At 25.4% G+C, this 18,167-nt stretch overlaps 2 protein-coding genes across 2 annotated transcripts; both read right to left on the bottom strand.

The window, feature by feature from the left end:
• Window positions 1–3,432: 3,432 nt before the first annotated feature.
• Bm5652 (Uncharacterized protein) lies at window positions 3,433–7,351 on the bottom strand (the record flags this gene model as incomplete). The annotated part of the gene is made up of 2 exons (XM_043076427.1): window positions 3,433–3,639; window positions 7,256–7,351. The coding sequence occupies 2 exons, from the start codon at window positions 7,349–7,351 to the stop codon at window positions 3,433–3,435; spliced, it is 303 nt and encodes a 100-aa protein (XP_042932361.1).
• Window positions 7,352–8,296: 945 nt separating this feature from the next.
• Bma-flap-1 (LD07988p, putative) lies at window positions 8,297–16,001 on the bottom strand (the record flags this gene model as incomplete). The annotated part of the gene is made up of 12 exons (XM_001896707.2): window positions 8,297–8,401; window positions 9,391–9,495; window positions 9,719–9,798; window positions 10,120–10,237; window positions 10,451–10,556; window positions 12,151–12,215; window positions 12,520–12,612; window positions 12,986–13,156; window positions 13,349–13,432; window positions 14,423–14,461; window positions 15,416–15,502; window positions 15,915–16,001. 12 exons carry the CDS (start codon window positions 15,999–16,001, stop codon window positions 8,297–8,299), a joined length of 1,140 nt encoding a protein of 379 aa, XP_001896742.2.
• Between the last annotated feature and the right edge of the window lie 2,166 nt (window positions 16,002–18,167).

The raw sequence follows: 18,167 nt of genomic DNA, 5'->3' as shown, positions 1-18,167 counted from the left end.
TAAAGTCGAATCCACTCTTTATTCACTTAGATCTGTTAATACTGTATGAAAGACTTGCATAAGTGATGAGTAGTCGTTACTTTTTTGAATTTCTTAGGGAATGAAAGAAAGAAAAAATATGAAATATTTTTTCATTTCTGTTGAGCTAATTTCTTTTTTGCTATTCAACTTTTTTGCGAAATTCGTGAAAAAATAATTTTTTTTTTAGTTCAGCTCAAACATTTCCTTCTTTTTGTATTTTGTTATGTTATATGACATGTTCGTTATTTGTATTTCAAGAAATGATGGGCATACATGTTTCTGTTTCAAAAATGGTTGAAATCAATTTAAAAACCAATGAAGCATTTAATAAAAGATTTACTTCTACTGTTTATGCATTAAGTAAAGTACAGTGATAATACGTACGCTTTACTTCCTTATTACAATTATTATCAAAACTTAAATATTTGGATTATTGTCAAAAACAAGAATATCTTGATTCAAATTAAAATAACGCTTCATTTCATATATTTCATTAAATACAAGCAGCATTTCGTTTTTTTTTTTTTTCTTCCGGCACTTAGTGCAAAATGGAAAAACTATATAATTGATAATGATTAAAACACATAGTATATTTGATATTATCATTTTATTGATAAAGTATAACAGAATATTAAAATCATAAATAGTTTAATTGAAATAAATAGAATATCTTTAGTAGTGATTAAGAAAAGAGGCTGTAAAGAAAATTTCTTAATGAATCAAGCTTTTTTCTTTTTTAGTAAAATAATATTAAAAAATTATTCAGCATTCTCTTTACCTCTTATATGTACTTTCTTCATAAAATTCCTCTTCTACTATATTTCTTAATAATCTTTTACAATTGTTTTATTGCAATTATTACATCGAAATTGTTGTTTCATAATCTTTAAATGTATAAATTTAATTTTCTTTTTTCTTGTCAATATTTTAGACAATATTCATTCATCTCCACTGTTTGTTGTTATCTTTTCATTTTTATCTATTTTTCGTTTTACATAGTTTCTTTTTTTTTCCATTCTTTTTAAACTTTGTATCATACTTTACTTTAAATAACTTTTGAACACTTTTTTTTTATAAGAATTTTTAAAAATGAATGGATTTAATAAGAACATTCAAAATTCGCAATTCATATGCTAAGCAGTTTTTCTCTATTTATTTTAAGGAAAAAAATTTCATGAAAATAACCAATAATAAGAAATGAAAATAAGTCTATGATGTGAGCAAATTTTTACATAAATCTGTTAAATAGTATCATTTTTATATTTTGAATTTATTTTGTTTTATTTTATATTTAAGAATGAAAGAAGAATAATGGAATTTGCTAAGTTTTAAATAAAATTGATTCCTTTCATTGACAAAGAGATGGGTAAGATTTTAATTATAGATTAGGAATAGATGGAAAAATCAATTAGGCACACATTGCTTTTTTTTAATTTTCTTTTGAAAATAATAGTAACGAATGATAATAGTGATAATGATAATAAATAAATAAATAATAATAAGATGAAAAAAAGAAATAGTATATTCAAATATTCGGGTAACTCTTATATTGCGTTATATCCTTTGTAAAATAAATTTGTTTTAAAAAAGCTTATCAATTTAATTCAGTTCATCTGTTTGTAGAATGAGAAATAATAAAAATATTTCAGTAGCATAAAAAAAAAGAAATAAATAAACGAAATGGTTAAAAATTGTAATATGAGTATTCAAAAAATTACGAAAAAGTATTTGTACTTATTATTTAATGGAAATTTGAAAAGTTTTTTTTTTTTTTTTTAAAAAAAAAGAACGATTATTATTTCAATAATAGCATTAGCAGTGTTATAACAGTAATGATTGTAATAATTTTTTATTAAATTATGATAGAAAATATCCTACACATCAATTATTACTCAAATCTTTTTTCTTTGTTTTATTTTGTGGTTCGTTTTTCCTTTAAATTATTTTATTCATTTTGAAATTTTTTTTCCAATTTTTTGTATTTCAAAAAGAAATGGATTTGATTAAAATAAAAACACCTGAAAAAAAAATCAATTTTATTCATTACCATTTATTTTCAATTCTTATACGTTCGTTAAAGTTCTAGTAAAACTTTTATTAGTAAGCATCCAAGGCTGATTTTTTCTTCCTTTAAAAATAATCAAAAATAAATTTTTATCAATATTATATTAGTCAAATTTAAACTCTTTTTCATACATTTTTCTTTTTTTTTTTTTTTGTAATTTCATTTATTTATTTGATGTATTTTCTGATAATTTGCCTTCTTTTTTTTTTTTTTTTAAAAAAATTCAAATTATTTCAATTCACTTTATTCTATTGCAATTTATTTCATTTTAGCCTATTTCAATTCAGTTTATTTCAGTTCAACTTACTTCAATTCAGGTCCATTCAACTCAATACATTCAATTTGATTTATTCGTTGGAAATCTATTTGCCATTGTATTCATTTTCATTTCATTTTGTAAATAATATTTCTCATTGCATTACTACACTTTTTCGTTTAATTAGAAATAAAGCAATTAAATGGATGTTAAATTCAATGCATTTATATCGTATGATTCAGTAATATAATTGCTACAAATAAAGTATAACAATAAAATTTACATAATTAGAATTAGTGTATCGATCTGTTATCTTTCTTTTTGCTATAATCATAATGATTAAACAAAGCTAGATAAGAGCAAACGAGTATCATTGATTTAAATTTTGATTAAATCTAAGCATATTATTAATTAAATTTCATCAGATAACATCAAATCATTATCCTGTCAAATTATCATTACATTAAAGAATAAAATCACAATTTGATACCATAATTAAGATTAAAATCATAAGTTAGCATATTTTTCTTTATCAGTTGTTATCAATAAATAATTCAATTTAAGAGAGAAGAAAAAGGAAAATGATGATTTCTTCATTCATTTTATTATCTACCATTAGTATCAGTTTAATTTTTAATCATTTAACAGTTTAATGTTTGAAAATTGTTGCCTTTCTCACATTTATCATTCCTTAGCAAAATGATTAATTATTGCGCGTGAAATTGAATGCTGCTAGTTATCAAATCAAATTAAAAAAAAAAAAAATTGAAACGCTTATTAATTGACTTATGATAAATTAAATGATAAGCTTTATTGATAGCATATAAAAAGTTCCATCATTCATCAAACTAATTTAATTCTTCAACAAAACAATTGATGTAATTAAATTATTTGAACAAAATTCATGATAAAATGATTATCAATATCTTTCAGCGATTATTATCATTTTTCTTTTTATCATTATGTGATCATATATTTATTTTGCAAAAAATGCTAACATGTAAAGGATGAATAATGGAAAAGTTATCATTTAATAATGATAATATTGTTATTGGAATAAATAATGATAAGCAAAATAAACGTTTATCAGTTAGTAGTGACGCTGATTTGATAATAATTTTTTCAAATTCATTTTAAATCGAATATCATTGTTGATATTTTCATCATTTGTTATCATCGATGATGTGCGGCTCCTTTTACCAGCTTTTGCTAACTTTCCCAAATCCATCCCAATTAATCCATTGATAAGCTCTGCATTACTTCGTTTCCATGCTCCTTGTAATTCATTATCACCATACTAGAAATAAATAATTTCAATTTTAATAACAAATTTATTAAATTTAAATCTTTTTTTCTTCATGAAAGAAAAAAATAATTTCAAATAAAATAGCAAAGACTAATATCATTAATATAAAAGAATTGAACTAATGCAAATGGTAGAAATAATTTTTTCAAAAAAAAAAAAAAAATAAAATACTAAATTATATAAAATGATATGAAGAAGGTAAACATACTATCACAAAATTGATTAATTAATATTTTTTTTTTTTTTTAGATAAAAATTCGTCACAAATAATTAATACTCAATTCATGAAATACCTCAAACAAATTTTTTTTTTTTACTTATTAACATTTGACCATTTTTTTTAATTCAATAATTCATTCTTTCTCATTTCTTTTATACTCAAATGATATCACTATGTTATGATAATGTCAGTACTTTTTTCATTTATATTTTTGATAATAATAATAATTTCATTGAATATCACAGTTAAATAGTAATTATTTGAATGCAAATAATTTCATTAAATTTCAATAATTTTTCTCCTTTTAATCTTAACATTATCACTGGTTTTTAACTGTATTACAATAAATGTAAATTGTTATCATTGTATTATGAATGAATGCTAAGTTTTTTTTCATTTATAATTCTAACAATTTTATTAATTTCAATTCTATAATATCATTTTCATATATTAACAATGCATTATCAATCTGCCATTATATTCTTTTTTCTCTTTTAAAATTAAAAAAATCAATTTAAAATCAAAAAATGAAAAATAAATAACTGCGAAACATTTCATATAAAAATTTTGAAAAAATTTCACTAACAGATTTTTGTTTTTAATAATGAATAAAAAAAAATATGTATATGTTAAAAAAACTTACATATGTGTGTATGTGCTTATATTACATCTGATTTTTCTAAAGAAAAAAAAAATTTTTTTTTTGATTTAACAAATTCAAACTTCAAAAAAAATGCTTTTAAAAAAGTCCAAAAAAAATTCAATCAACACTAATTATATTAATTGAATTTTTAAAATTAATCATACACTAATAATGTACTTTTTAAAATAATTTTTTATCCTTTTTGCTGTCATACATATCATTTTTTCATCTATTTGAAATTATACTAATATGTCAACAAAAAATGAAATTTAAAAATGGTATCTTTAAATAATTCTTTCAATATTCATTGCATTTTAGAATTAAAATTAATCTTTCAGATTGAAATTCAATATTATTTTATATGTGTAACTTTTTATACGAAATCAAAATTATCAAAGAAAAAAAAAATGAAACTATCAATTTAATAGATAAAATTAAAGAATAAACAAATTTTCCAAAATTCAATTTAATATTACTTTGCATATTCAAAAAGTAAGTTGTTATCACAAAATGTTATATATTTATTTGAAAACCTAGAAAGCAAGAAAATATTTATAATAATAATAATAATAATAATAATAATAATAATAATAATAATAGTAATGATAATTAGTGCTTTAAATGACATAATTAAATCAAATCATACTAGATCAGATCAAATTTGTGTTCGAAGTATATTCTTATATAGTAGTATTTATTTCCAAATAAAATTTAATAAAGAAAAAATCTTAATTAATTAATTAATTAAGAAAATCTCTTACAGTTGTATAAATGAAGCAATAGAAATAGAAATTAATGATAAGATAATCACAATGGGCTTACACTAAGCTATTCTCCTTATCAGTACTGATATTATTCATCATTTATCAATTTTGTTATTCTTTTCTTTCTGTCATATCTTTGCTTTTTTTTCTTTAGCATAAATTATTTTCATTTTATAGATTAAAAAAAAAATGTTGCACAAAAATTGATAAATGAATGAACACTAAATAATATTGACATATTTTTTTAAAATAAAATATCTTTAACTTTATTTTTTATTTCTTTACCTTATGGAAATATTTTCATTAATTTCAATAAACAGTTTGTTTTCATTTAATAAGATAAAAAAGAATGAAAAAGGTAGAAAATTTCATTTTAATATTTAAGCACTTTGAGAGTTTCCTATTTTCAATAAATTATTTAAAAGAAAAAAGTAAGCAACTTTGAAATGCATATGTTTTAATAAGTATGTGAATTAAAATTTCGTGGAGATAATAGCAACTTAATCAATAAAATTTAACAGTATCATTTTGTACCATTAATATTCGTATTTCTCTCCAATATTTTTATTTTAATTCTTCTTTGGCAACATTTTCTTCATTTTGTAAAAGAAAAAGAAAATATTAAATGCTAAATTCCAGTATTTCTAATCTTTCTCGTATCATTTATTAAGAATTTCATCAAATAATTTTAAACACTGTCATTGCATACTTTCATCAATTTTAATACTATCATCATTCTTACACTTTTTTTTTTTTTAAAAAAAATCATTTATTAAGTTAAATTCAATTTCTTATACATAAAAAATTAATTTATTCATATCATTTATATTAAGATTATCATCGGACTATTTGGAAGAATTTTAATTAATTAATTTTCTTTTTTTCTAAATACTATTTACTTCAATATTTGTTATTGAAAAAAGTTTGATTTTTTTTTTTTTTAAATACAATTTACTTCAATATTTGTTACTTAAATAGGTTCATCTAATGTAACGGCAAAGATTCCAGTTAATTAATTAATTACAACCTTTACAAATTTTTCTATTAGTTTACTGCAAACAAATAATGGTTTTTCCAAAATAAATTTTATTTTAGCTAGAAAAATTCAGATTTGGAATATGATAGAATTAATGTATCCAATTAATCAATATCTTAGTGTTATCATATTTGTCTAATATGTAATAAATCAATGTATCACATATAAATTAATAACTTTTAATAAAGATAATACTAGAAACAACCTTCCCTTCTAGACCACTTTTTCATTCCTTTACGTAACATTAAAATAAGTCAATATTTACAGCATTTCTCTTCGCTTTTTTTAAGGTCAAGGAATTCAAATTATTTGACCGAATTTTCATTCTTCATCAATTCAATCAAACTGATTTCTTATTTATAGATACATATAAGGATAAGGATTAATCATCAATATTAACTGTTTCATTGTTTTTTTTTTGTAACTTGATTGATATCAAAATTACTTTTATGACAACTTACTATTACTATCACTATAATAGAGTAATAAAATCATAATAAATATAACAAAAGCATGCAAAATGATTGATTATAATATGAATACACTCATATTTTTAAAAGAAAGAAAAGATAAACTACTGTACAATGACTAAAAGACTAAAACATTTTGAGCATTTATTTCATGGTCTTCACAATGTTTTATTATTATTATTACTATTAGCATTTTTTTTTCTTTTTTGCTTAAGCAATAAGCATTACCTAACGAATGATAAACAAACAATTTAAATATTGAACAGATAATAATAAGTAATGGAAGAAACATCAAACAAATTATCTCTTAAATAGTAATATAAATTATCGACTTGATACTTCATCGAGTAAAAATGGGGAAAGGAATGATGTGCAGTGGTAAGATTGATAAATACATATATATATATTATTCATTATCTTTTTTTTCTCTCTCTTTACTTATCATCTTAAATTATAATAAATTATGAAACTCACCATTAGCTCACCAAACTCAAAAGTTGATGCAATTGTTACAGTTAGAATGAGAAGCAAGAAAGTACGAAGAGTACTTTTACTGATGTTGCTTACCATACTCATCATCAACATAATTATTCTAAAAATGATTTTGAGAATGCAAGAGAAACTGCAACCGGAAGATAAGGAAGATTGATACGCCCCTGTGTCATTTATAATGTTTACGGATATCGTTCAGCTCCGCCTTCAAAATTATATGCATCCTAATGATAAGAATTATGTATGATCTTATAAACTAATCCTTAATTTAAATAAAATAAAAAGCGATCGTTTACGGATAATTGCGCTTAAAAAGGTTGCCTTAGCGTCTAAAATCATAAAAATAAAAAATTCCGATAATATCATTTGCTTGCTTATCAGAACAAAAAATTTTAGTCTAGGAAAATCTCGAATACAGTTAATAAAAATATAACACAAACATTATAAATCACCATCAAATTACCAACATAATCATTTTTTGAACAACAATCACAGCAATAAAACAGCAATTATTTACTTAGCTTACTTATCTTGGCAATCAGTATTGCGCGTATAACAAAAAAAAAGAAAAAAGTTGGAAAGTTCAAAAGCATGAAAAATTCGAAGTTCACTTACTGAGAAGTCAATTCGATAACGAAGTACTATCAAAAATTTAAAGACTAACATAACTATGACAATGACAATATCTCTGAAGTCTGTAAGCTATTGACCACAGTGAGAGAATTTCATAAAGTCAACGGTAGAATCGATAATGTATAACAACTATGAAATTACCATAGAGCAAAAGAAAGTGTGTCATATAGCCTCATATCATAATAGCAGTAATTAATGGGATTGAACTAATAATTTCAACAATCGATAGATAAAAATCGATTGGTGAAAAAATAACAAATAATTCGCATAAATTAAATTAAAACATTAGCACCAGACTACAGATTAACTTATTATCTAAGCACACCGACAATCTAAAAAAGCAACCGTTGCTGGAGGAATAGATAATATAAGAAATTTCCAGTTTCACAATCATAAAGGTCTTCGAGAGCCTGATAAACGTAATTTTTCAATTCTATTCTGCAAATGACGATTTGTTTCTTTGGCTTCGTCCAGAGCATTATCCTTATCACGAAGCTGCAATAAATCTCGAGAATGCAATCAGTCTTCATTATGTGCTAACCACACTCTATAATTAAACTAATTCAAATCTGTAAGTTAATCAACTCACATTTTGCCTTTGAATGCAACAACAATAATGTGAGCAGAAGCAACTATCACCCAAACAAAAGAGAAAAACAAAAACTTGGAGTGAGTTGACGTCATTCTAACCTTAAATTATTTGGCGCATTAATTCTACAATTCAGAAAGCTTTTCTAATTAAAAAACATGAAAAATGGGAGCCTCGGAAAACAGGGCATAATGCTCCTCCATCTTCTTTTTCAGAAGTTACAATCAGCATTTTCTGCTAAATGAAGAATTGAAATTTTTCACTCAGATATGAGAAATGGAAAAAATCATGCTCTATGTTTTTTCTTTATTGTAATAAATGTCACTGAAATTTTATGCATTCACAAGGAATTGAATAGTATTATGCAACACTAGTAAATTATGGCCATGATTATTCATGAAGTTTTCATATCATTTAAGTTTTCATATCAAATATCATTTAATCATAATATCAGTAATGCTTTGTTCTGTCATGCTAATTATTACTTAAGAATAATCCATAAAGTTTTTTCATTCATCCGAAAAATTATACTTATTGGTTTTCATCAACTTTCCATTACATTCATCTCGCTTAATCACTTACCTACTTATCCTTTGACTTCTGTTTATCTTCAAAATTTTATCACTCATAACACATAACACTTACTGGTTTGAAATAATTCCCAAATTAGCAAATATTTACTTTGTTTTGCCAAAAATTACATGAAATATACGAAAATATTTTCCATGTTTTCTTTTTCCAACGATAATATCTCTAATCAATAATATTAATTAACTGCAATTCTAGCCTTTGACTCCCATGATTGTTTAATAAACAAAATTTAAAGAAGTAATAAAGAGACCTCTAAAAAGAAACACATTATTAATAGTTTTCCCATACCAAGAAAATAACACACCTCTTTTTTCAGCTGTCGATTTTGAGATTTTAATTCTAAAAGCTCTTTTTCTGCTTGTTCAGCAGCTGCTTTATACCTCTTCATTTGTCCATCTACACGTATTAGCTATAAGAATATATATATATCATTTAAGATGATTTAGATAAAAAACAGTCAAATTTCTCATTAAACCTCTTACAAATGCAAATTTCTTCAAATTTAATGTATAGAAAAATGTGTTTTTTAATATAGCAGTGGAGAAACCTATGTATAATTTCCTTTATAAAAATGATTCTATAAGATTCAAAGGAAAAATTCATCTTCAATTCAAAAAACACTAAAAACCAACATTGCCCTGGTAATTTGTATTTTCACGTTCTGCTTCTTGCAGTTTAAATTTGATTTCTGCTAGTTGCTTGGCTGCATCTCCTAAAATGATTTTAAAATTGTTAGCTTAAATACAAAAGTTGGTAACAATAATTCAACCTGTATAGATTCTATTATCATGGATACTTTCATTGTCTAATATATCTTAAACCTTATTTCCAATATTCCAGAATCCATATTACTATGTGTTGTAACAGAAGTAAAACATAGCAATATCTAAACATTATCGTAAAAATTGATATCTTATAAAGGCTTATTGCCTAAATCAATTATATTAACATGACAAACAATCAAAACTATGCTATCTCACAAGTAATTTCAAAAGAAAAAGAAAAAAGCAGTAAAAAGATTGTTGATGCACACTTTGTAATTCATCACCAAGTATACCATTCTGTGCGCTATTCATAAGATCGGCACGAGCTGTTCTACGAACATATAATGACTGTTCTGCTTCCTCCACTTGTTGACGCATTTTTTTGTTCTGAAAAAATTTTGAATGAAAATTAAAGTAATAAACTATAGAACTATTTAGGAGGAAAACGTTATATTTGAGATATCTCAATAAGTCGACAAATAATTACTAGATAATAATTATTTTTTTTTTTTTTTAAATTTTTTTTTTTTAATTACTAGATAATAATAATTATTTTTTTTTTCTATCTGTGATATACAAAGCTCTATTTTAAAAGCTTACCACATCAACTAATCTTTTAACTTTTTCATCTATTGAAGAGGAACCAGGAACTGCTTTTTCAACAAGTGCTATCGTTGTTTGAGAAAATATCAGTGGAGTTGTTTGGCTTAAATATAACAGTTTATAGTAAAAGTATAATCGAAATTAATAATGATAAATGATAGCATCTTTCTAAAATTAAATAAATTAAATAATAGTCTATCGTTCATAAATCATAATATCAAAAAATATGTAAAAACATTCTTACAACAGCTCCATGAATTCATTGTTTTACCATTGAAATAGACATTGAAATAGGATAATAAGACTTTAAGAAAAGAACTTTGACTTAAAACTCAAAAATTTGCAATAGACTATAACACTAAGAAAAAATTCGCAGACTAAGTCGAAATGAGTTCCTTCCATTTTGAATTAAAAAACAGTGCCATTAAAAATCAAAGTGTAGCAATGTAGGATTTTCAAATGAATTTTTCTCATCACATCAGAAATCTGATAATTAATGAAAACAGAATTAGCAATAATTCCAACATGGCACTCCGTTCTTCTTCTGAAATTCCCTCATCGCTTATTTGTTTTTCAACTTTGTCATCTTATACCGTAATTTTTTTCTGCCATTTATATAAAAAAGGAAAAATGTTATAGAAAAGGAATTTTTGACCTTAAGCCGCTTTTCAGATAAAATCTTCCGATCGTCCTAATCTTCTTTAACACGGGATTAGTTAATATTAACTGATTGTATAATGAGATAAATTAATAATGGAATCCGTTATTTTAGAGCATCACCGAATTATTACAATAATCTTAAAAATAATCAAACCATCATCATCAATAAATTTTAGGTTGGTGCTACCACGTACAATTATTTTTTACGTTGCGAAATATATTCTTAATGAATTAATCGATTTCATCTTGCCACATTATCTCATAATGTCAAGTTGGGAAAGAATGTATAAATTTCATGCTAACTGTGTTAGTACGAGATTTATACTGCTGTTTTTCAGCATCCTATTAAGAAAGTTTTGAAGATTATGACTTAAAAATTAGTAATAGATAGTTGCAACCTTTCACCCAACTGTAAATTATTGTAAATTGAAAGAAAATATCTTCCTTCTTTATCAAACCTGCAGAAGAAAGTAAATCTAAACGATGCAATAAAAAGTGATCATTGTGTTATGGAAAAAATATTTTTTTTTTTGTGTTAATGGAAAAAGTATTAATTTTTAAACTTGCAGGTAAGAAAGTTTGAACTAGCATTTAATTAGAATTGAGAGCTTTACAATGTATATAATTTTATAAACTTCCTGGATTTTCTAATTATATTTTCATTTTCAGTTCATCATTTCATAGTTAATCTAAATTAAACATAAAGATCACGCAGAAGTTTCCCAGGGAATCTGTTATTCCAATCCATGTGGTGATGACTAATTGCGTTATAAAAAGAAGCATGGGAAAAAATGCAACCCATTTTTTTATAAAATGTTGTATTTTGGAATAATCATAATATATGAAGTATCAATACACCTCAAAAAGACATACATATAACTATGCTGATTAAGTAACAATTATCAAGTAAAAGAAGCCAGAAAAAAAAAGTCATCAACGAGATCAAAATGCAGGAAGTCATTTTAATCTCATATTAAGAAACGATGAAATTATTAGCTGTATGCATCGAGTAATAAAATCCAAGAAAAATAACTTACACATTATCCGTGCCATTTAACAATGCATCAGATTTTTCTTGTTCCGCCAAAACTAACCCGTTCTCCTAGAAAAAATTAGTAGCCTAATAGACAAAATTCACAAACAGAAACAACATCCAGCAGAATGCTCTTAATTTATTCGACAGAAACCAAAAATTCATGTCGTGCAAAATTTATTGAATAATAAAATTCAAACTGTTCTCTTAAACTGATGCGTTTTTCTTTTCAATTTCAAAAAATAAACGGATAAATAAGAGGTTAGCTAATTTGTAGACCTAACGCGCATTCGGATATAATTCGAAAGTCTATCAACATATTTCAGCAGTAAATGCATTGAATGCAACCAAAGCAATCTACGTATATAACTACCTGTATGATTTGATCACGCTGCGCTATTTCCGATCGTAGCGTTGCATGTTGAGCATTCAAACCATCAATTGTACGTTTTAGCAGTTTCACTTCCTGAATTATTTGACAATAATTCATGCACACATTAGAGTCTAAATAAATGAATTTTATGCCTCGAGTTTTTAAAATGAATTTTACTTATTGAAACTAGTTTTCAGTTTACTTTTAACTGTTACTGAATATTTGAAATTTCGCTGAATATGAGACCAAATATTTAATATCTCTATACCAAAAGTATATAACGCTTATCATAAGTTTTCTTCATTATGAGTAAACCTTTATACATTCTAAGGAATTATGAGATCTAAGGACGTTTTTCGTTCCATATTTCAGAAACAATTTATAAATCGAATACTAAAATCACTGTTAACTTTGATGAGAAATAATGATTGAAGAATTTAGGTTAGATAAGGTAAAAATAACTAACAGTAGCTAAATCACGAGACTCCCGGTTAGCTTGTGATAAAAGTTGCTCTTTTTCTTCCATTTCATCTTTCAGCAAATCAATTTCATACAATAAGGCTGATTTCTCATTATCTAATTGGGAATACATAAACATGGCTCGTTGAAATTTGTTTTGCAATTCGTTTACTTTTTCCTTAAAATATTGAACTACAGAGAAATCTTCAATGTAAAATTGAGAAGTTTGTGTTCAATTTTGGTCAAAACCAAACAGATCCTCACGAAAGCTAAACTGCATGCAAACAAAGAAGTTATCGGTAATTCAATTTCAATAAATCCCAAACCAAGTCCGTCACCTACAAAACGCCTGAAAAAATAAAATAAAAACCTTTAGGGCTGCCCGTTCCAATGCTTTGCTATCTCTGGACGGTGTACCGCCTCGAGATGTTGATGTTGTCGGAATATTGTCTTTCTAAACCATGCCAAACACATGCACACATTAGTAATAAATAAAAATTAGGCAAAAACATAGTACATAAAATTAAAAAAGTCAAAAGTGAGTCTTACTAATAGGATTTTCAGGACAGTAACCTGATACAATGCTATGCAACAAGGACAAAAATATAACACAACGAACATGGGTCACTTTCATCATAGTGATTATAAATTATCTCCGTCAATCCTTCGCCAAGACAAAATTAAAACAATGGTCTACAAGCAGAAAAGGTTTATATGAAATTTAAAACTGATTACGCCATCAGGTAATATTGATCATCTTGAGTTTTAAGGTAATAAAGGAACTAAAGCAACACTCGCAACACACAAGTAATGTTCAACACTCATCAATAAATAATACGCGTTGAAGCAATAAATAAAATGGTAGTATGAATACTGGAGTACGTAATAAGTATGCACGCGACAAATAAAATTTAAATAAAATGACGACTCTGTTAGAAAGTATGCAATATAAGGACAAGCAGCAGCTATATATACTAAAAGCCCAACGAGAATATCAGTAATCTTTCAACAATATGATAACAAAACTGAATATATCTTACAATTTAAATAAATGATTCTTCCAAATTAGAATTCAAAAGTAGAAAAAAAAATTAGGTTTGAAAATAGCTTCGCATGCAGTTAAAATTGTCAATAAATGAAATAAATCATAATTTACTAGGAAAGTGAGAACTTTTCAAATCAATTTTGTTAGAACATATTTTGAATTGCAAATTTTGTAAGAGTTCTATACTGATATTTAATTTAATAAAATAAGAGTCAAATTTGTATCTGAGAACGTTTATACTGACAAACATTGAGTATAGAATATGTTAAATTAGGATCCACAATCTTATAAGATGTTTCTTAAGTTCGGATGAATCGTAAAACGTTAAATTAGAAATAAGCAGAGAAAACATGAAGATAAATACTCCAAAAGAAATTTTGAAATAGAGAAAAAACTTACTATGTCTTCTTCATCACCTTTGCAACCATCTGTTTCAGCCTATAAAATGAATACCAAATATAGTAACAGAACACACCGACGAGATTTCCAACTATTATTATTGTCTCCTTTCATCTCAACAATTGTTCAAAAACTTAACATCATTTCAGTCTTGCTATAAATGTTGAAAATTTAAGAAGTTTCGATTATATTTAAATGATAATAGTTATGTTCTGTATTTAAAATAAGAAAATTTTGTAGATTTTTTTTCTGACAAGTGCACAATTATCAGTGGAGAGCTAAAGCAATTCATGAATTAAAGATCTTGCCTACATATGAATACTTTTTTAATGGCATACAGTAAACGCAGAATCGAAGATAAGATTAAGTGGAAACTGGTAAAATTATCAAAGATTTCTCATGACATAGCAAAATTAATAAATGTAGCAGATAGTATATGTCGCATCAAATTTTTATGTTTTGGAAACAACCAATACAATGACAATGGGAACTGTTGTAGTAGTAAGAGTACACTAGCTCTACTCTTTCCTGCCCTAAGAAAGCATTCAGAAACTAGTTTCAGAAAACTTACTGTTGTATATTTAACACAAGCAATAAAAGGTTGTTATCAATTTAATTTTTTCAAATAAAATGTATTCCAATCTCAAAATTTAACGATGAAAAACCAACCATACCTCGCTTTTCCCCTCTTTATTTTCATTTCTGAGATGAGATGGGACTACAACAGTACGTTGAAGTAAAACAGGTCAAAGTAACTTTATTTTTAATCATCTTTCTAACTTTACTACCAGTTTTTGATTATTTTTCCAAATCTTTTTCTCTTTAATCATTCCTTCGCAATTATTTTGTTATTTCACAGCTTTTAACCAGGTCGATTAACGACAAAACATCAAAAGCATAAACAAGTAATAATGGTACTGATAGTAATAATCATAATAATAACACAAATATTTATAGTAACAAATGATAATAATGAGTGAAATATGGTGTTACCTCTCGATACTGTTTTTCGAGTTGCTCTAAACGTATCTGTCGCGCTTCTTCACGAGCCTGTCTTTTACGAGTCAACCGTTCTTCTGCCTTCAAAATTTTTTTTATTTTTATTAAATTAACCTCATACTGGATTTAAAGCCAACAATCATAATATTTGCAGTGCTCTCATTTTCCTAGACTCGAAAAGACTAGAGCGATAAGGTTATCCTTGTTGAAAACTGATTAAATAACAAAAAACCAAAGTCTTTTCCTAAATAATAATTATATCTAGTAACGTGAGGAATGAATAACAGGGAACGCCTCATTAAAATTTTAATATTAGATTTTACTGGAGAAATCTAAGTCCCATTAAGAGTCGCTGGGGAACCTGAAATTTACATAATCAGTGTTGACTGCAGTAAGAATTTAAATCTTTTTTAACAATTCGTTTTCCAGATCATCAATTTTAACATAATGGCGCGACAATTATGGTCGAGTATACAGTTTAAGAAGCGCTTACATTCCGAGAAATCCGGTCAAGTACTTGTTCTTCAGCCGTTTGCCGACTCACCGCACGTCTTCTACCTCCACCGTAGTTAACATTCATCCTGTAGATTAAAAAATATCACATGCAAAAACAGCAACTTAAGATGTGAATTCTACGCAAAGTAAATCTTTTTTCTTGACTCATTAAAAAAAAAATTTGACTTGCACACACTATTTTTTTCATGACTACCAATATATTATATATATTAACTGACTCAATGTCATTCAATCTGCAATCCCTGATAATCTTCTTAGTATTATCAGTGATAGGCATCGCTTCAGTATGAACATGCAGCAAAGCACTAAAGAATTAATTAAGATATTAAGATCGCATCGCATAATTTCAAATTATGGACTATTTAAAATTAATCAGTAAATTTAGATGGTTCTAACAATTGTACCCAAAAACTAATTAACAAATTAGGTACAATATAAATAATCACAATAATACTTAACTACCAATGACTTAATTATTACGTAGCAAATAATAAAAACAGGCCCGGCCTAAAAATCTATAGGTACACTTTTTTCACGTATAAGCTTTTCTCACTTTACTATGACTTAGAGTCTAAAGTTATTAACCTTAATTGAAACTCAGGGTATCATACAGATAAAATATGAAACGTGAAATTATGTCATACGTACATTCTTAATATAATTTTTATGACATGGTCGGGCCCATACGTATGACAAAGTGTGACTCGACCGTTAACTTTTATGATGAGTCAATGAAGTGATGCATTTAGCGTATGAAAGAAATGAGGGAGAGTTGCGTGAGTGAATACGTGAGTTACGACTTCTTCGAAATAACCCTACGTAAGAATGTACTGCTAAAAAACTTTCTAAATTTGTAACTTATATGCTTTATTTTAATAGCAAAGGATGCTACGATTTGAAACGATATGTGATTTATTCTATTATATAGTATTTATCAACTTTTACACTTTACATGTTTTGTGCTTTTTTTCACCAGAATTTTCATAATTTGATGAAACTTTTTTTCTCTTTTTTTTTTTTTTTTTTTATTCAGTCATATTTGCTTTCTTCAATAAATGCAATTAAAAAGGATTATTTAGAAGTGACATTTAAACTTCTATATATTATCTTTTTTTGCTGTAATTTTAAATGAAGTAGACTTTTATGTTAGCCTAAATCTTTCACATAGCTTGTTTATTTGTTGTATTGACTTATTTACATCATATTATTTCTCTGATATTATTAGTATTTTTATACGGTTCACTTTTTCACTGATATCGTTGCATTATTTTATAGTCTTATTTTAAAATACCCATTTCTTAGAATATTGATAGTGTTATTATATTGCTATGTTAGCTAATCCATGAAATATTTTTGCTCTTTATATCAGACTTTCAGAAATTATTTTATACTTAAATTATTTGTATCTGTTATTGTAATAGTAGTAGTCCCAGAAATATATCATCAATATTTTCTTCAGTAATCTGACTTTGAAATATATAACATTAGGAGAGAAAAGATTTCGAGAGTTGAATTAATTTCTTCGTATTTCTCTTCATATTGCTGTTTCAATGTGTTAAATTTGGTCATTTATAGATCATAGTTCAAGGTGTAACAATGAAGGATCGCTGACATTTCTACAGTGAAAATTTGAACTTTAATTCTCATATCTCAGAAAGTTTTTTTTTTTTTCTTTTGCTCTATATACGCTTTTCTTTTTTCGTTCTTTTCTTTTTTTTTCTTTTTTCTTTTTTGAAAAATGGTCTATAAGCATAAATTTTTTGATATATGAGAAGAGTTGTACTTTTCTACATGAACTTTTCCTCATACACTCGTATAAGACTAAAAATTAAGTGCTCTAAATTTACAAAATTTTTCTTTGTATCATCCTTAATGAAAGAGATCAAGGCTTTTTTTGCAATTTTTCTGTTGGTTCAGATATTCAGTTACTTTTTAAATTCTTTACAATGGAAATTAAAGGGAAAAAGTGGGTGAAATGATTTGGCACGAATCAAAGTTCAATAAAGTAGCACAGTGGGTGTATTAAATTCAATTTAAAATGTCCTTTGTTAACTTGATGATCTACTTAACTTCCGTTTTTTTAGCGAATCATTTAAATGCAGTAAGTCATAAAAAATTACAATTTAGAAATGTTTTGATGAATAATTTAAGTTATTGATTTATAGAAAATACTATACAGATGTTGCATAGCTTATTTTATATACTTCTTTGCTATCTGTGACTGATTCTT

This window comes from Brugia malayi (assembly GCF_000002995.4).
Source record: "Brugia malayi strain FR3 genome assembly, contig: Bm_v4_Chr1_scaffold_001, whole genome shotgun sequence".
NCBI classification, from domain to species: domain Eukaryota; kingdom Metazoa; phylum Nematoda; class Chromadorea; order Rhabditida; family Onchocercidae; genus Brugia; species Brugia malayi.
Note: the sequence above shows the minus strand (reverse complement) of the source record. Positions and strands in the feature narration are given on the sequence as shown.